Below are 20,460 nucleotides of genomic sequence, written 5' to 3'. Positions count from 1 at the left end.
GTTAAACTCTTTTCTCAACATGAAATACCAGTCTCAGGTAACTGAAGATCACAGCATTAAAAAAAAGATTCTAATAGGTTGGACTGTCCCAAGTAACTGGGGGCCCCTTTCCACTGAAGAACACTGTGGAAATAATGGTTCCTCCAAAGATGTTCTGGGTATGTGCTGAGCATGATCAGCCAGTTATGCCTGGCTCTATGGCAGCTCTGTTAGATGGATAAATGTCTTCTAACAACGTCCATGAGAGCACTCATTGTCAGTTGTTTATTTGAAGCTTCTTTCCCCCAGCCATGTTTTTAACAGGGTTTTTAATACATTTGTGTTCTCAACCCAGCAGTCTCTCCATCTGTCTCAGCACCTTTCAGACACACTTGAATTTGGGCTCCACCTTTCATTCCTGATGTCAATTATTCCTCAAGTAAGGTTATTTTTTGGCATTTTTACATTTTCCCTTTTTAAAAGTACACTATTATAGAGATATGAAATTACTGTGAAGAACTTTTCTATCTAGATGACAGCAACTAATTTAATATTCTCTTGGGTGTTCAGATTTAAATTTCATAAAGAATAGATAGGCTAATTTCCTGATGGATTTACAAATGTGTACAAGGCAACTAGAAAGGAAATGTGGAAGCAAGTATCAACATCCAAAAATGAATTCATTTGGATTATTACTGTGTAAAGGTTGTAACATTCAAGATTGGAAAAAGCTAGCTTTTCACAAAAAATAAAGCACATTTTTTTCCTTAATGATTTGTTAAACAGACCTCATGCAACAATCAGCTCTGGCACCATCATAAAGGTTTTCTTATTGAAGTGCTGACAATAGATAAAACATCTGTAAGTCAAGTATTGAGTATTTCTGGGAAAGGTATCATGGTATGTCTGATTTGAGACCTGAATATTGTGATTGCCAGACCACACCATTTACAAAGAGCCTGAGAGATCATGAGAAGTTCTTACATTTAGGAACAAAACAGGTCCTATTTAAATAGGAAACTGGATGTTTGTTGTTGCCAGCTTTTTTCCTTTAAGCAATTTCTGTGCAACTTCTTAAATACTTTTTATCAAAGTCATTTTTGGAAAAGTAGAGCATGGAAGCTGAAGGTATTGCAGTTCCCACATCCAAGCACATCTGGGTATATTCTTAAGCACTTTTGCAATTGCTTGTTGTGCAATAACTTGGCCAAAAGAAAAGGGTGGAGAGCAGGCGAAAGGTCATTTATCTTGCAACTGAAGACAGAAAGGAGAACAATTCTGCTCAGCTTAAGTTGTTCTGTCTCTTCCCCCAGAAGAAGCAGCTAACAGTGCAAGTGTCCTGGACATTGACTTCTCCAAAAGGCTCCAAAGGAACTCAGGAAAAGCCTGACAAGGACACAAGTTCATTTCAGCTACAGACTGTGCAGAAAGCTGTAAATGAAAACAGATGTTCCTAATGTTTATGGAAAAGTGACAAATCACCATCTCCTACAGCATGGCAGATGGTCTGTACAGACTGCACCAAGTAGATATATAATGTAAAATGCCATAATGGAAATCATCTGTATTATTTCCTGCATTAATCAATCTTGGAAGTATATGATAAAATGTTTTTTCAAGAGAGTGACTTGAGAATATACTGAAAAGAATAAACCCCAAAATTACCCAGAAACCCAAATGCAGCAATGTAGCAACACAAACTCTGACAGGTTGTGAATATCATTTAAATATCTATTAATTAAAAAAAAAATTGAGACACTAGGCCTTCATATGGAGAGGAATGAGTAATTATAATAAACTTTCATTACATACAAATAAATCTAAGTTTGTTTAAAATCAAAGATCACCTTGTTTATAGAATACAAACAACTAAACCAGATCCAGCAGCTGGTGAAATATTGCAAAAGTAATGGTTTCAAAACAGAAACCACATTTTAAGAATAAAATTTTTGGTCTCACATTTGCAAGTGAATTGTGTTTATGTGGCACTTCAGTTATTCTAGCACGGGAACTACCATTTATTGAGAGCCTAGGATTAGTTATTGAATTAACTAGAGTCTTGAATCCATAAAAACAGTAACTGAAAACAGCAGTGATGGAGCTACACTCCATAACACAGCTCAAGTACAGAAAGAGGAATGACCACATCCCAAACCTAAGGAGCTTTGCTTGTTTCTACATCACTGCAGGTTCCCAGAAGCAGTGTTACTGAATTGCAATAAACTATCAGAAGAAAAGTACTTCAAAGGATGACTTTCACCATTTTTAAACATCTCTTTCACAGTTGCCTGACCTACTACAAAAGACTGTCTGTCATAATGCATGCGTATGACTTAGCAGTGAAGATATACTCCTTACATGTTAATAGTCTAATGGGATTCACAAAAAATGGTACAGCATTCCAGAAAAAGCAGAAAACTAGAAACAAACCTAGCCTGGTTTAAATGGGTAAGCAACAAAAATTCTGGTATGACTGCTACTGTGGAGATCTGCCTTGTTATCTGTGGGGGCTACAGTATCTGATCAGATACAATGGCATCCTTGGGAAAAGGTGGGGAGTGAAGCTTTAAAGGTTATGATAGTTAGGAAATCATAAATGTCAAATAACCTGAAGATGACATAAAGGTAACGGAGACTATTGATCTAAAGGAAAGGCTTGTGAACAAGGAAAAAACCATATTATTTTTTCTGAGAACAAACTGAAACTAGCAGTATGCTGAGTTTCTAGGCAGAAGACTGCTGAGCAAAGCTGAAAAACAAATTTTAACTTTATAGCAGAAACTTGCTTATTCTTTTTTAATGACGTGTATCATGACAGGCGTTTCAAACTTTTCAGCTGTATCAAGGGAAGGAACACTGCTCTTGCTTTTTCTACTGAATAAGCAGCAAGGAAGGAAGAAAGAGAAGAAGGAAATGACAAAGGAAGAGAAGAAAGCAGTGTAACAGGGAGGAAGCATGTCTGATCTCTCTACTGACCTCTTGAGAGAAGTCAGACTGAAGGAAGGAACAGCTCTAATCTCCATCAGCTGGGATGCAACTGCAGAAGTGGGACTAGTTCTATCAACATGGGATTTGTGCTGAAGGAACAAGCAAGAGGAAACAAATCACATTCCGGTCTCTATCACCAGCCAACACTGCTGCTGTTACCACACCACCTCCTCATCACAGTGCTGCTATAAAGCAAGGAACTTCATTGTTAAAACCAACAGAACAAGTTATTGCCCCTTCCATACCAGGCAGAGAATGTATAAAGGCCCAAACTTCATCGACAGTCCATACTGAGGGGTCAGTTTGCACCACTGGTAAGAGGTCGATGCTCTCTGGCATTTTCCTTATCCTCAGCTCCCGAAGCTCCCGCTCCCTCTCCCTCTCACTCTGCCTCCGCAGGCGCGTGGTCATGGCCGTTGGAACAGCGTCTTCATGAGGAGCCAGATCTTCTTCTGCAGATGGATAAGTAATTGGAAGCTGGAAAATGTAGTAACTCCAGTATTAGGCTTTATTTGCAATTCCCAAAGCAGTGCCATAGTTTTAAGCAAATATTCCACAGACCTGTCTAAGAAAATGATCTCGTGATGCCCCCTCAGGGCCGCTCGGCCGACGCCCGCGTCGCCCAAGACTTTGGCTATCTGACTTCCGATTCCAACGACTGGTCTTGTCTGATGGAAACAGCCCAAATTTCTTAGTGCAACTAAGGCTGTGCCTAAAGAAGTAAGATATATTCAATAATGCACTAGTAGCTTTTTGGACTGAATTCAATCAAGTAACCATAAAACCACAGTGTTGTAGAGATGCTGCTTAATTACAACAACAGCTGTCACAGAAATACAAGAGAAAGGTATCTCAAAGGCCATTTCATCAAAACCCTCATCTCATTGTGGGATCAAGTACATCCAGATTACCCCTGGAAGATGTCTGTCCTTCCCATTCTTAGAAATACCTTTGCATTTTATTGCATAGTACAGTTCTGCTCTGAAATGTCCACTAAAAACCTAAAATCACATTGTATTTTTGGGTTCCATTTTCTCTACCTAGCTGATACCCAGCCAAAGGAGGATAGAGGCAAAAATCCCATGTTAAGATTAAAGGACTAAATCTCTTTAAGATTATTTTGCTGGTGGTGTCCCAAGAAGTACCAAATCAAACATATATATTCCCACTCTCTAAATGGGAACATAGCAGACATATGAGAAAGGTAAAGTCCAGACACACTGATGCCAAAAAAGAGCTAAGTGGTGACTAGAAATGGGAAACTATTCCCAGTTTCTAAAACTTATGGTATTAAACATCAACTTTGTAGTTGTTATAATGAAGATTTTGCATTCACATGTTGACTATGAATTCTTGCTCTCTTAACAAGGAGAGATTAATCCATTAGCCAGATAATGATAAACAATAACTACATAGAGTTACCTTTTGGCACAGGATGTGGAGCAGAATCTTTTTGACCGCAGAAACTTATTGGGATATCCCATTTTCCCACAAAATTCACACTTCAGAAGATCATTTTCAATTTCATCCAGTCCCTCTAAAGAAGGAATGAGGAATAAAGTCAGTTTCAATGACACAAAATTATGTTCACATCTCTCACCTCAAGCAGGCATAAGATCTTCAAATATTTAACACATTCAATTAAATACTTTGATTAACAGACAATTATGCAAAGCTAAGCAAGTCATAGATTTCATTCTGTCTAGAAAAGATCTTGAGCAAACTGAACCTTAATGAACCTTCAATTAAGTCATTCAATGAACTTAATCAGTTTTTTGTTGAATTTCAAGCCACCCATGAGCAGGTCTGCCCTCAAACATAGCAAGCAATTAAAAAAGCAGGGTAACATTCCTCATGAATTGCTTCATAAAGCGTTCATTAAGAGAATCAGGCCTTCCACAGTATAAATGCAAACTCTCTGAAATAGCACAAAATGAATTAACCTTTTAAAGTACTTTCTTTGAAGAAGCAGCTGCTAACAACCAAAGGGACTTGTGAAAGCAAAGAAAACATTAAATCTCGTATATATGTAACATTCAATCTATGAAAAAGATGAACTGCATGCAACAAAGAAAAAGATTATTGTATCTGTGAATTTACAGCTTATTTTCCTCTTATTGATGAGATGAGATGGCCCTTTTCTTACTCTACAAGAAGCACTAGTGCAGCAAAGAGCTGGAAATACTGAGAAGGGTATTTGAAGGGTGTTTCTATCACACACACAATCATACCCTGATTTACTATCAGAAAATCTCCTCTATTCACATGATGTGTACTTGGATGTGCCTCAATGTTGGATGTTACCTACCAGCTCATCCAATGAGTAGTGACAAATTCTCTACATAAACCTAACACCAGCTGTCAGGAACAATAACTAAACTCAAAACTACAAACCTTCTGCAATCATATCATCTATCTCTGTGTCTGATGAGTTGTCTGCATGTTTCGTGTTCTGCAAGTCTGATTCAACACACACCACACTCATGATCTGACCCTCCACCAGCAATCTCTTCTCTGCAGGCTGTTCCACCAGCAAAGATGAACGACTGACCTAGTGCAACAAAAGCAAAGCAACAGTGAGTAATTAACATTATTCACAAGAGTGAATTATTAAAAACAATATTTGTTTTCAATCCTCTCAGTAGAAGATGATTCAGCTTCTACCTCATATCAATGAAGTGTAATTATATCGTGACAAAGCTCATTTCTCAAACAAATTAACTCCCTCTTTCTCTGCAGAGTTTGCAATTATATTTAACAAAGGGAGAAACACATTATATCTACAGAAATGAAGGAATGGGAAAATGAGACACCCATTAAATTAGAAAGACAGGCTTTAAATTGTCAGTTTGTGATTTAAAATTTTCAACAGTACTCCTTACCAGACACCGCACTAATTGCACCTAGCCCAGTTATGAGCTTGCCAGTGCTTGAAACAACAAATTGTAGCATTTTAAAATTTTAACAGACTCAGTTCTGAGGTTCAAATTAAGGTATCACTTAAATAGAGGTATCTAGGAGGCAGACAAAAAGCGGTATCTAGGAGGCAGACAAATGGTAGCCTAAACCCACTCTTTGTAGTTACCTCCAGTTGTAGCCTACTACTCAAGTCACCAATCAGTGGAGAAAAGGTCAAAACCAACATCTGAAACATAATTCCAGATCTAAATATCAACTAGCAACAAATAAATCATTCTTACAAAAAGTTAATTTCGAAGATTAGTAGTAAAAAATTCCTAGCAAATTTAGACTTACAGGGAACGGCTCCAACCCCTCCTGAATCACAAAGCCTTCAATGACATGGGTCAGGATCTGGGGTTTAACAATAGCCTGTGGAGGTTTATTTTCTAGGCTGGGAATGCTATTGGGCATGGATGTGCTGTTGCTCCTTGTCGTTGCTGCTGGAAGCAAAAGAGGGGGTGGTGGAATAGAGGCATGGGAAGGATCAGATGGAGATTTAATTACTGAGGCACTGACTGATGATGTCACTGAAGGCAGTCCCCCATGTTCTGCAAAAAATAACAAAATATGTTATGTTTTATCACTTATGGCCAACCATTGGCTCAGAATCAGGAAGTAAGGGGTGATGAATCCCCAAGACCTCTGCACCCATCAACCCCTAACACAGGGTCTTCCCTAGGCTTTATAGATTCCACTTTTAAAACAAGATGGCTTATCTCAACAGACTATTGCACAAACACACCCTCCTCATGCAAACATTTTCCTTTACTCAGTACCTGCTAGCTACAAACATAGTTGGCCATTAATTACTCACACAACTCACCAAACCAAAAGCTATCTTAGTTTGGCATTTGTCCTCACCTGACAGAGGATCTTCTGAATTAAGAGCCTCTCCATTGCCCAAGGTTATGGCTGGTGGGGACAAGGTGGGTGGTGTAGGTGTTCTTGCCATGTGGACACAATCTGAGTCCTCGGGCATCTCCTCTTCACACACATTCTCCACTTGGTAAATCTGCATCCAACAAACTATTGCTTTAGAGAGATTTCCATTCTATCTTAACACCTTAAAAGAGTTGCATAAATACAGTTTTAAAAATAAATTACCAGGTCAAATATGTTAATCTTCTAATAAAATACTAGTTCCCAAAATGCATACCAAACAATGAACTCTGAGGACATCACAATATCTATGACAGTAAAATTAAAGTATTTTGTTACAAACAGCAATACATAAAGAAGCACAGTTCTCCAATCAAACAGAGCAGAGAACTTGACTGTTTCAGTATCTTCTGCATATAGTTTGCTGTTCTTTTTATTTACACATACATTTGATGTTATTTAAATACATCTGCAAATTGTTCTATCTTATACAGCAGTGTAATCAAGCTGAGTATTTCAGAAGAGTATAGTAAGACTATCAGGCATTAGTGGTTATAAGAGGTTTTAAGGTCTTTCCTTCAAAAGTATTGAAATAAATTTACATAAATTCCTGACAGCAGATTAAAATATAAAACACCACCCTCTAAAAAGCAAACCTGGCTCCTACTCTTTTGTCCAATTTCTCCATGAAATACCAGAGATTATTACCGTCTTAAAATAAATTGAAAATGAACGGCACACCTCCTTCCTTAACCTGTTGATAGCCTCAAAAAAGCCTACAAGAGCTGCTGATTTTTTTGCTCATCTTAATCTCATTAGCATTTTACCACTAAAGCCCAGCAACACCATCTTAAATGTCAGCCTTATTTGCATAACCTTTTATTTTCCTGTACATCATTTTAATCTAGTGATTGAAGGCAAAACCTTCAATTACAAACTGACATCTGAGAAAAACACTGGACCAAATTAAATGGTGGTGATGGGAATTGCCAAAACAGCATCAAAATTCCCCTATTATTTTATCAACAGAATATTTTTAGTGTTAGTACAAAATAAATAATCCAGAAACCTATCATCTTAATAACCTGATATGCACCTTCCACCTAGTATAGATTGTTCTCCTAATCCAAATCTATTTGTATTGAGGTAAAAGTTTACAGTCCTCATGTCACATTTACCAAAATTCTTTATGTAAGCATTGTCATATGTTTACTGTTTTAAACTTCAAATACATTGTAATTTCATTAAGAAACAAGATTTTAGATCTTAAATTTACATTTTCATGATTTCTGGTTGATATTCCTGACTGATGATCCATTACAAAAAAGCCAACAAAAAATCCCCAAACCAAAACATGAAACAGAAGGAATATGTCTATGATTTTCTTAAAATTCAGTTCTATAATCAATAGGTTTCTTGTCCCCGGTCTAGCACGTGATTTAGGTCGCTTTGAAGTCAATGGGCCTGGCTCAGGGAAAGAATAATAGATGCAATGTTATCACTCACCACTGGAGTTTCAATTGGAACTGACGGCTGCACCTGCAGATTTACTGCGACCGTCTGTGGCGGTGGAAGAGTTTGAAATGGCAGCTGGACCAAAGCTTCTGCAGCAGGAAGTTCCTCCTCAGAAACCAAAGTGTTTTGAACCAAAACCTGGCCCTGGGACAGAATTTCAGGCTGCACTTGTAAAGACTGCACAGACTGGAGGGGCAGCGGTTGAATCTGGGTTGAGGATGCCGAGAGCTGAGGCGGAGCTGCCAGAGGGATGGGAGCGGATTGCAGGGCTGGATACTGCTGGTGTGGCGTGGAGGACACGAGCTGCTGGCCCGGGGAAACCAAGCTGGGCGGCTCCACGGCCCCGATGTGCACGGCGGGCGAGGGCGGGAGCGGCAGGTGCTGCGGGAGGCTGAGCGGCTGCGACGGCCGCACGGGGTTGGCGGCAGCCGCCTGCGGAGCGGCCGGCTCGGGCTGCAGAGCCGCCGGCACCAGGGAGCTGGCCTGGGACTGGATAAGGGCTTGAGGGTGAATAATTATGGTGGGGGACTGACTCGGGGAGTGGGACGGCGGAGGGGACACCACCACTGACTGCTGAGCTGACTGGGACGGGGTAGGAGAGAGCGTGAGAGGCGGAGGATGGATGTGGATAGGGGAGCAGTGGGACTGGACGCTGCTGGGGGCCGGAGGCAGCGCATGGCTGGGGAGGGGCAGACAGTGCTGGGATGGAGGCGGCTCCTGGCCCGGAGGAGTCTGAAGTGCAATCGGCTGGACTTGCTGCTGCTGCTGCAGGATCAGCTGATGATGGGAAATCTTTGGAGGTGTTGAATGAAGTGGGATCTGCTGATGTTTTACTAGAGAATGAGGTTGCAATGGAGAATATGAAGCTGTGAGGGGAGGGGAAAGAAGTATTTATTAAAATTAGTATTTATTTCTTCAAGTTCTGAAAATATTGTAAAATACCTCAAAAATTCTCTGAAAATATTGTAAAATAACTCAAAAATTAAAGATCAGTACAATATTTTTAATACTTCCAATATTTGTTTAAAAATGTCTTCTTTGACAGCACACAGAACACAAAAACAATTTATTAGGGCAGTATATCAATTTCCAAAGCAAAATGCAGCAATAAACAAATTAATATGGCCATGCTTTTTACATATAGAAAGATACTTTCTATAAAGGAGTATCTAAATTTATCTTTTTGCTGCTAGGTCTAAGATTATTGCTGATCCAGCCTTATTTAAGAATTTCACACAACTCTAAATGGATTTAACCTTTGCTTTGAAACAGACTGGAAGAGAAATGATAAGCACAATAGGATTTGCTGATAACTGTTAAATGAAACCTCAGTTAATACCATGCTAAGAGACTAAATAAAATTCCAAGAGTTTAGTATAAATTTAAACCATTGAAAGCATTTGCCTGAACTTGAACACAGCAACTGAGAGGCACAAACCTAAAAATAGTGCAGCTTCCAGAGAAATCATCACCTTTAAGTGAACCAGTGACTCACCAGCCATTTCTTACAGCACACGCACATTCTCCTCCACATGCAAACCTCTTCTTGATTTGTTTTGCCCACTTGAGAAACAACTCATTTATGTAGGTTTTTTGAATTGTTCTACTACTAAGTATGGGTTTTTTTCTTACCAACCCGAGTTCTGAGAGCTTTAGAGTTCAATATCTCCAGAATGTCTGCCTCCAAGTCCCACTCTTTCTCTAAAAGCTGTCATTAAGCCAAGCTACATTCCACAGAATTCAGACCAACTGTCTAGACTACCATCACTTTTTCAAAATAAGAAAGCAAAGATGCAAATATGCTGCATGCAGTGTAGTGCCTCTCTAACCAAGTACAGGATATTTTGATTTATCTTGATACAAAATACTAAAATTTTAGCATTGCTACCTATGGGTTTGTAAAAATACTTGGTATAGCAACATTCTCATGACACAGACAACACAGAAAAAAGAAACAAACCACTAATAAAATGGATTTAGATGGGAGCAAGAGGCTTGAGGAGGTTTCAGCCCACATTTTGCTGCCCAGAGCTGGGATGGCATGTCCTGACAATGAACATAGAGTGAGAGACCAGGAATGAGAATCATGTTTGTGCTGTGACTCAACAGGGTATTGCAGTCGCTATATTGTGCTTGTATTGTGATTTAAGAACGTTCCTGCTTCTGCTTAATCAAAATCCTGTGCAACATCCAATACCAACAAATTAGTGAATTTACTAATAAAATTTGAACTCTGTTCATGTGGAATATCTATAATAACATGGTCAGAGAGCACTGAACTCTGACAGAACTATAGTTTCCCACAGCCCCGCATTGATCCCACCTGGTGTAATTAAGTGGTGGATGCTGGATGTCCGTGTGACCGGCGTGCTGCGGCACTCTGGAGCGGGGCTCTCTCCTTTCCTATTGCTTTCTGAGGGATCTGGCTGGCTGCCCTTGGAGCTGCTGGCAGCCTTACTGGGGCACAGCGACTGAGTTTGACTGCTGCTCTTTGGTGGGCCATTCTGTGAACTTGACAACACACCCAGCTTCTGACTGCGCAACGTCAAGTTCTGAACCTGGGAAATGAGCAAAACATGAAAAGATCCAAACTCTATAAATAGCTATGATAAATATCAGGCAAAAATAGCAAAAAAATCACATTTTGTAATGCTTCTCATCCCATGTGATCACAAAAAGTTAAAAATCTGCATATCAAAGTATCTTTAAAGCCATAAAATTTAGAGGATAGGGATCTTTATTACTTTAGTGATAAATACAGAAGTCTTTTTTTCCCTTATTGGATTTTTAAAAGAAATGGAAATTGTTAATTACTTTGAATTAAAACTTTCATTTTTCTCTTTTATTGTGCCTTCAAAGTAAGTGGCACAAGGCATCTTAAGCAAAGGCAATTTTATTTTTACAGACACTGCAGAAATGCAGTGGTTTGTGAGTGAGCTTCCAGGCACCACCATCACCCAGAGCCTTGGTGGTCAGTGGGACCAGTCTTTTCTGCTATGTGTATGCTAACAAAACTGAGATCTTTGTTTCTATATTAACCTCCAAATCAACCAATATTAACCTCCCTTCTCATCATGACACCTCCAATGTAACATGAAACAAAAGGTTTGCTTTCTAAAATGTGTATCAGTCAGGGATCATTTTCACTGAAGGCTGTTATCACACCCAGATTCTGCATATAACGACCCCAGATCTCCAATCCTATGTGCTGAGCTAAAATTTCATTTTCAAGGGTAATGCCTGCCCTTGTAGCACTAATTTACATCATTTTTTTACATGAAAAAGAGGACTAATTATTATCACCATTCCCTATTTTGATTACATAATCCCTTCTGCACTCAACAGCTAGTACCTGTGTAGTAATGAACAGCCAGTTTACATTTCACTTCTCACTGCTCTGTGTGTCACCACACGGCACATTCAAACCCAAGACAACCGTGCTTGCTTCCTCACTGGCATGCAGGAGGCATTTACTGCCATCCTGCCCCAGTGAGGACAAACCCTTCAGCACACATTCACAGGTAAGGTCACTCAGCTGGAGTTTGACAGAGCTACCCCAGCAGCTCATCTGCTCTCTGGTCTGGGGTGGAAATAAAGCAAGAAAAACTAAAGCACAACATTTCCTTACTTTTCAGTTTTGTCCTGCTCAACAGGGCAGACCTTTAATAAGTTTAGACAAGCTCACCTGAGTAGCTGCAGACTGACAAGAAGATGAGGAGGATGAGGAGACAACAGGAATGTCAGACTGGACAGCAGCCACAGTGGTCGCAGGAGTAAAAATAAGCTGTTAAGCAAGAAAAAAAATACACGGTAACAGACTGAAATTCTAAAAATCTATGAAAGAAATGCTGTATCTTAAAGAGATACATACTTCCACATACTGATACAGAGCTTCTAAGATTTACTTTTTTACTTTTAGATTAATTTATTTAAAAAACTATTTGTCATGGTAGTTTTAGTAAACCAAGAAAATAACAGAGAATAGAAACAAAGAAAAAAAAAGAGAATAATGTAAACCAAATATAATAATATATTTGTTCTGCGTGTTGAGAAAAATCTTTGAGGTAAACACAGCTATGTTCATAGAAGCACATAAGAGGACTTTCCCCTTAATACTACAATTTAGTGGGAAAAAAAAGACAAAAGAGCAGCCCAATATCTACTTTACTTAAGAATGAGAGCTTAGATCTTCCAATAGGGACAGACCAAAGGCAAGCTTTGCAAGAACTGCAATTAACACTTACCATCTGAGCTCGTAGATACATTTGAGCCTGGCTCGCACTCAGGGTGGGAGAGGTGCTGCCCAGCAACATCGTCTGTTGGGTGATGCTGCTGCTGGTGGTGTTGGAGGTCTGAGAACGGCTTATTATCTGTGCAGGTGTAGGAGAGGTGGAGAGGTTAATCTAAGGAAACAAAAATATTGCTTCTGTCATGGAAATTCCATCACCCTAGAGTCTAAAGCCAGAAAGCCCTTGACAAAAATGGCAGGGGCAGTTGGAGTCTCTGAACTGTGAAGATATCAAAAATATATTGAGCTAATCATCACAAAATTGGATTCTGGCAAGATTGTATGTTTGTATTATTAAACTGCATGCAACCACTTTGCAGTAACTAATAATAAGCAGTGACGAGTATAAACAATGATAGGAAGTCTGAAAAATATGTCTCATAGAAATACACATTTACTGAATATGTAGAATGAGATTTCAATATTTTAAGAAAAACAACTGAACTTCAATATTGAAGATCTTTAAATGTTTATGTTAACTGCCTGCACTGGTATCTTCTATTATGCAACCTGATCAGAACACTTCTTTGTGCCACCACTTATGGACTTTCAATCCTCATTTCACATATGCACACTGAAAGATGACTGAAGACTAAAACCTTCTCCAATTTAATATTAAATGCTCAAGAACCACTCCTTAGCATCTTCTTTAAAAAGCTGTTGTGTCTTTGTTTTTTCTGTTTTTTCTAACCAGTCTAACAGAGTTAAGTGCCCAGCTCTTTTTCATTACTTACTTAAAAGATTTCCTTGAAAAACCCCAGCCCAATTATTTTGTTAGTTTAACATCAGACATCTTAATAGAATTTACCTCTGAAATTTAATGAATAAATGGTTTTACTTTGAACAACTGTAAGCCAAGCCAAGCTATGAGAGCTTAAAAAAATACACAGTTAAATCACTGAAGCTATGCACTGGAGTCATGAACAGCTTGAGGGTGTGATTAATAGGCAGGATGTCTGCAGGACTAACAAATCCTACTTCAGACAGCTGTAAAACTGTGCAGAAGACACTGTGCATGTCTGACAATGGAACTTAAAGAAATACAGCATGACCTGAACACAGAGCTGCTCACAACTGAAACCTGAGCACATGCCTAGAATATGGGAAGTGAAACTGCAAAATAGATGAATGATAAAAGATGATAATCAATACAAGAATGAATACTATAAACATTTAATCAGTGTCATAAATATATGTGAGCATTGACTTGGATTCTTTAGATTTAGTGCTATTTAATCCCTGATACAGTTATGATTTTCACCTACAGTAGTACCCTGAATAAAGAAACTAACGTAGAAAATCCAGTAATGTAAGAGATGAGAGCTCAGGGAGTAATTTCTGCAGGAGTTTGAACAGCCACTGGTGCTTGTGGAGTGAGCAGCTGCCCCTCAGAGCATCAAGAGGAGTCTGGGACTTGGGAAGCCAACAGTGGTCGCCAACAATCACACGCAGCACCCAGCACTTACTACAGAGTCATCATACTGCTCACTGTGACTGTAGTATTAACAATACAAACTGAAATGCTATCAATATTTTCTGGTTTTCCCTGTAGCCATATAACAACCAAGCAGGGTTGGGAATGGAGGGAGGGCTTGGTGCAGTTACGTACCGAGGTCTGCGACATGCTTGACTGCTGAGTGACACTCCCAGTGGGGGAAGTACATTGCCTCCCACCTGACAGGCTTGCCTAAATAGCAAGAATATGTGTCAAATAGTGAAATCAGAAAGCGCTTAAGTGATGTTCATTTTATTGCATAAACCACCAGAAACAGCCCTCTCTACCTTTACCTTTCTCTGAGTTAACAGAAAGATGCTTTACTCAGTGGAAATAGAGTGCACTCTGCACTATGGAATGCTACCTGCAAGGGGCTAAGTTCCTTGAAATCCTACCAAATTTCAGACATATAATTCTTTCAGATCAAGACCCGAAGCAAATTGATCAGAGGTAAAGTCTGCCAAACTGCTAATGATGGAGCTAAGTGATCACCTTACCACCTATGGTTCTCAGAACTTAAAATGCAATATCATAAAAAACTGTCACTATTAAAACTCACGTCATAATTTCATTGTGATTAGAGTCTTCTAAAAATATATAAATGCTATACAGAACAGCCTCATATTCTGGAATGGTAACTTATGTATGCACATCAAGTGTCTGTCACAGGATGCTATTCCAGCCCTTCAGATGAGTAACAGGGACAGTGATTTAAGTTTCTGTATGAACAGAACCAAAACTTCTCAGCCTTTCCCGACCTGATTTTCTTTGCTCTCAGTAACTGTATATCCACGTAGAAATCCACCACAACAAAAAAAGACAAATCAACATATTACCACAATCGAATGAAAAAGGTATAGAAGAAAAAGCCAGGAGCAAAAATGAGTCAATCCAGTTCTGACACCAAACAGCCATATCCCTGAGGTCCATAACTCCATTTATCACTTCCCTGTGTAAAATCATTAACAACCACCTCTCTCTGCAAGATCATTTTCTCAATCCAAGGCAAACTGAGGTCAAAGGAAATTTTGCCACTGCTTTAATTCAAAATGGGTCTCCTCCAGTGATCACTGATGTTAAAAGCTATCTTTCAGATATGTAATTTATCTCCTACATTTTCACACTTGGGGTTAAAATTTAATTTTGCCATTACTTATAATGCAGCCAGATGTGAGGCAAAACACACTAAGATGCCAGATGTTCATTATTTTTTATTTCACTAAGATACAATGCCATTCATTGCTTCCCTCACCGACTTTTAGAGAAAATCATGGGATGAAGATTGAAGTAGTCTATTTTTAATATTTATTTTATTACTGCTTGATGATTTACATGATGCATTATAATGTATGCAATAAAGCATGGAATGGTTGCCTACTGGAGCATCTATACCACTGGACAAAATCCTCCAAACAGTTTGGAGGATGATACAATTTAAAATAACAACATCATTAAAATATAACAGTGAATTATCATGAGGCATTAAGCTCAGGCACTTAAGCTGTTATAACGTTTGACAATGACTGTAGCCCTGCTCTAGACAATTCACGATTCTTTTTCAGCAATCTTCACTCTCACCTGTGGAACAGTTGCCAGACTCTGAAATTGGGTACTGCTTAAGTGCTGCTGCTGCAGAGCAGCAGTCTGCAGCATTAGATGCTGCTGCTGGGCTGCATACATCTGCTGGAGGTACTGAGCAGCTGAGCTAGGAGGACGATGCAAGGCCTGCTGAATAACCTGTGATGAATCAGTAGGTAATTAATTACAATTACAAAGCACTCACCATGCTGACATGATATTTAGGTTTATCCTCACAAGGAAACAAAGCCAAATAAGTTTTTTCACACCAATTATGTCATACTGAACTTGCTCCTTCACTGTTCTTGACCAAGTCACAGAGTATTGTCAACATCAACATATTCACATTCTCAAGGACAGCCTGACAATACAGCATCATCCCCAACACATCATCCCAGCCTCTCAGCTGCTTGTCAGCACATCCTACATCATGTTCTGCTTTTTGAGAGATCAGAGTAGTATGTGAGAAACCAATTATCAAACACAACAGAATGGACTGTACAGAGTTCAAGGAGACCTAATTTAAAGAACAGCAGGAGGGGGCTGGATCCCAAGCAGGACTTACACACACAAATACCTTGGATCCCTCTAATCAAAGTTGGTCAAACAAAAAGCTTTATTTTGCAAAGGTTTATGTTAATAATCTGCACCCTCAGCAAATGGTGAACAAACCGAACTTTCTATCATAGCATTTCCCCTTCCCTTATTTAGGAGACAGGCCTACCCTGAACTATCCCTAATTGGTCTGAGACCCTCCAGTAAACATCTCCTGAAAACCAGCAAGCCAGCTATGGAGAAGGACAACAGCAATAAAGAATGACAAGTTAATCCTGTGAGGTGCCTGTGCTCAGAGCTCTGCACAGGACAGGAAGGAAGCCCCCAGGGCCCAGTACCTGGACAGCATGTCTGTCAGAGCCACTGTAGACAGAGATCTGCGGCAGCGGCGTGCGGGAAGTGGAGGTGGTGGTGACGGTCGTGGTGGGTGCGGAACATGTCGTTGTGTTGGGTTCATTCTCCATAGCTGTGCAGCGTTTGTCCAGCCTGCCGGGAGTGACACAGAAGTGGTTCACAAGCAAGGCCAGAACATGCTGATTTTAATGCAAAAAATGTTTTGCTGAGACAGAAAAACAGACTACTTTCAAAAGGTAAGTTCCACAGAATCACAGAATGGTCTGGGTTGGAGGGACCTTAAAGACCATCTCGTCGACCCCCTGCCATGGCAGGTCACCTTTCAATACATCTGGTTGCTTCAAGCCCCATCCAACCTGGCCTTGAAGACTTGCAGAGATGAGGCAGTCACAACACCTATGGACAAGCCCCATAGGGCCTCACCAACCCTATAGTAAAGAATTTCTTCTTAATAACTAATCTTAGTTTGTAGCATTTGCTATTACTTGATGCAATCTCGAGAGATGTAGTTATAATCTTCTAAGATTCATCAAAAGTAGCAATAAAGAACCAATTTAGGACTACAGCCAAGATTTCCAGTCAGCTGCACAGGACCAGTAGCACCTCCCTTACAGCCCAGGAATGAATATGCTGGCTGACCCTGGACACTGAGCAAAATCTACTCTTGGCAAAAATCACCAGTGAAATGCTCTGTTTGGGGAGAGGGAAAGGATACAGGAAAAAATCCTTTTAACACTGATACAGGAAAAAATCCTTTTAACAACGATACCTCACGCAATACAGCAAGAACCAAGGAAGAAACTACCTATTTAAGCACCTCAAATGATCCTCCTCAGTCTTATGCAGCTTCCCTCTGTTGCAGAGCATAAAATGTCATCTTTATAACTGAAATGAATCACAAACCTCAATATATGTTATGGGGGTGTTTACTGCAGTTTCTTTTTCAGTCTTTGTATTATGATTAACAGGAAATCACATAGTAGCTGTTTATTGCTTTACAAAGGATGCCAAAAAAAAGGGAGGGTTGAGAAGATGTTTCCTTTTACCATAAAGAGGGGCTCAGAGAAATAATCAGAGAAAGCTGCAGTGTACTAGAAAAAAAGCAGCCTTGCCAAGTTCTTAACAAACCGCCCATTGGGCTCTGCATCAAATGGGAATATAATCAGGAGTTTCAACTCACACAGCTGGAAGCAGAACAGGGCACTGCCAGGCTGCCACCCTCACCTCCCAAAACACAACTGCTCTGCAAGCAGCGGGCTGCACATGATGCTGCAGTTCCTAGAGACCTGTAACAACTGAACACACACACGGTCACCTAAAGACCTCTTGCCTACCCTTGTACTGGACACTTGCGTGGACTTTGCCATGAAAGAAAATTTGTGGCAAAGATGCTTTAAACACAAAGATCCCTGCTATTAGAAATGAAGAAAAAATATGATTTGTTGTTAAAAATGCAGGTCTGTTGTGCATTACTGATGCTACTTGTGTGCCTACATCAGGGCACACATGGGCTCCCACTCCAACTGCAATAAACTCAGCATCATTTCTAAAACCACTTTATATTAATTTCACATAATGAAAAGTATCTTAAAAAAAAATCCTGTGTCCTTCAGTGAACATTAAAATCTCCTCAGAATACTTACACCTACAACTTGTCTAGCTAGTTTTTGCAGAGTTATACAACCAGTTAAATTTGCTTAAAACAACATTAGATGTCTCATTTCCTTCATTCTCAGCCACATTTTTGGTGTCTTGTAAGTGAGATGTATAACATATCCCACTTAGTAAATATTACATCACAAGTTTACTCCATAAGAGCTGTTAATCCTTCCACTCAAAATTATTTCAAAAATAGTATTGTCATTGCTGAGGTTGTTTTCACAAAGGATATACAATGATAAAAGAATGTACAGTAAGAGGCTCCTAAATTTTTGCTCAGCATCTCTATCTCTCCTCTGACACCTCGCCTCACACAGGCATCAGACGTTAACTTGTAAGAAAATTAATTTTATGTAATGATGAAGACCTTGCAATGATGCTCCCTGAGCAACGTTAACTCAAAAGAATTTCCATAAGGCAAAGTAAGTTTTAAAAAAAAATTACTTGAAACAACCACTACAAATTTAAATGAGCCCAAAATACAAAGCACAACTGAAAACTCTATTGAAAATATGTATTTATTCAAGCAGTAACAGTACAAGACACCACATAATTTCAAGTTACATTGTGCATAAGGTACAAATTCCAAAGTTTTGTTTCTTTATATTTTTGTTGGTCAAAGCAACCACCTGAAGTAAAAAAAAAATACCTGCTGTTCTATATCAATTAGCAAACTACCTTCACAGTGGACACACGAACGTCATTACTCATGTTTTGGAAAGTTTTGGTAAATGCCATGGTAATAACAAACCGTGCTGACAACCCACATCCACAACCACAACCATCCACAACCACATGGTTGTTCTATTGTTTTTTCTTTTTTTTAATTTACAATCTCTCCCTGCAACTCCAAGAGAACAAACCACAAAAAACCCAAATTAAATAAATTTCCACCAAGCCTAACCTCTACAGGTATTCCGGTATTTGACAGAGAGCTCCGGAATAATACTAAAATAATAATAACAACGAAGGTATGCTCCGTGGAAATACACCCCAGGGCATGCGGAGCACCGGCCCCGCGCTGAGGGGCCCCGGTGCCTCCTGGCTGGCCGCCCCCCGCCCAGGCCGGGCTGACCCACCCTCAGCCCCCGCCTCGCCCAGCCCGGCCCCGCCACCGCCCCCTCAGGAGAGCAAAGGCAGGCGGGCGGGAGGGGCCGGCCCGGCCTGGCGCCGGGGCGCGGTCAGGGCGCAGGTTCCCCGCCCCCGCGGCCCGGCCGGGGCCCCGCGGCTGCCGCTGCCCGCGCTCAGCGCGCCCCGCCGGGACACTCGCCTGGGACGCGCCGCTCAAGGCGCTGCCGCCGCCGCCATTTTCTTGCCTCCCTCACGGGGGAGGTGCCGCGCGCGCGCGGGGCGCGGCCGCCGCCGCGCACGTGACGGGACCCGCCGCCATGTTGGCGGCGCTCGTGAGGGGCCGGGGCTGAGGGGAACCCGCGCTGGGGCCAGGGAATTGAAATATGCGGTGTTTTCAGCACAAATAACCTATCGACTTCCCTGTGTAACAAACCACGGAACTTCTTTCAAGTGCCTCCTAGACTTAGCAGCTGTTGCTCAGACACGCTTAGCAGGGCATCCATCCTAATCACTGAGCATCTCTCCTTTCTGAGGGTTTGCTTGCTTCTTTCCATCTTTCCTGCCACTCAAGGCACTGTGTGAATATGAGTTAATTACCTTTGGTCTCTCTTACATCATGCCTTGTTGTTTTAGCACAAGATACATACACACCTACCAGTCTTTACTGTTAAGTACAAAAAGCCTGTATTTGGATGACTTTGGGAGGTGCCTTCAAGCTAAATGCTCTGTGCCTGAAATTAACACATTGTCTTGTAGTCTTATAGGCACTGCACATTGCAGGAATCTCCAGAATTCCCATGGAAAATATTTTGGTCAGCAGTCTTTGTAAGGAACGCATTGCCATTGCCTCTGAACAGCTCCTCTTGCCCCTCAGCTCTGTGCTGGCTGCTAAAGGGCAGTGTGCTGCTTTTGCCATGGATTTGTGTTAAAATCCTGAATTTTCTGTCACCTCCCAAATTGGGTTGGCAGCAACCACAGCAGTGGAGGAGTCATGGTGTGAACAGATTGCCAAGGTGCATAGTTAGATGTGTCTGGTGCTGTTTTGCCTAATGCTGGGATGGGTTTGGTTTTTATGTAACAGCTCAGATGCAGAGCCTGGGATCCATGGCTGGCCAGCATCTGCTTCCAAAGAACGACC

General features: G+C 40.5%; 1 protein-coding gene across 6 annotated transcripts in view; it reads right to left on the bottom strand.

Annotated features, from left to right (window-relative positions):
• The window catches only part of PHC3 (polyhomeotic homolog 3), a 28,725-nt gene extending 9,089 nt beyond the window's left edge, over nucleotides 1-19,636 (bottom strand). For 2 of the 6 annotated variants that reach the window (XR_014616417.1, XM_084212360.1), the window contains exons 1-14: nucleotides 19,522-19,636; nucleotides 16,577-16,724; nucleotides 15,684-15,842; nucleotides 14,220-14,297; nucleotides 12,567-12,725; nucleotides 12,008-12,106; nucleotides 10,646-10,880; nucleotides 8,314-9,188; nucleotides 6,790-6,940; nucleotides 6,223-6,476; nucleotides 5,362-5,518; nucleotides 4,390-4,504; nucleotides 3,529-3,679; nucleotides 3,213-3,444 (exon numbers count right to left, since the gene is read on the bottom strand). Coding sequence is in view for 5 of the 6 variants with exons in the window: in XM_084212360.1 (XP_084068486.1) it covers nucleotides 3,213-3,444; nucleotides 3,529-3,679; nucleotides 4,390-4,504; nucleotides 5,362-5,518; nucleotides 6,223-6,476; nucleotides 6,790-6,940; nucleotides 8,314-9,188; nucleotides 10,646-10,880; nucleotides 12,008-12,106; nucleotides 12,567-12,725; nucleotides 14,220-14,297; nucleotides 15,684-15,842; nucleotides 16,577-16,702 (2,791 nt within the window). In the remaining variant the exon portion in view is untranslated. Of the gene's footprint in view, nucleotides 1-3,212; nucleotides 3,445-3,528; nucleotides 3,680-4,389; nucleotides 4,505-5,361; nucleotides 5,519-6,222; nucleotides 6,477-6,789; nucleotides 6,941-8,313; nucleotides 9,189-10,645; nucleotides 10,881-12,007; nucleotides 12,107-12,566; nucleotides 12,726-14,219; nucleotides 14,298-15,683; nucleotides 15,843-16,576; nucleotides 16,725-19,521 lie in introns of those variants that run through there. The other 4 variants (XM_084212361.1, XM_084212362.1, XM_084212363.1 and 1 more) reach the window with 4 other exon arrangements.
• Between the last annotated feature and the right edge of the window lie 824 nt (nucleotides 19,637-20,460).

Source organism: Fringilla coelebs (assembly GCF_963513975.1).
Source record: "Fringilla coelebs genome assembly, chromosome: 10".
In the NCBI taxonomy this organism is placed as follows: domain Eukaryota; kingdom Metazoa; phylum Chordata; class Aves; order Passeriformes; family Fringillidae; genus Fringilla; species Fringilla coelebs.
This window is presented reverse-complemented; position numbering and strand designations above follow the sequence as displayed.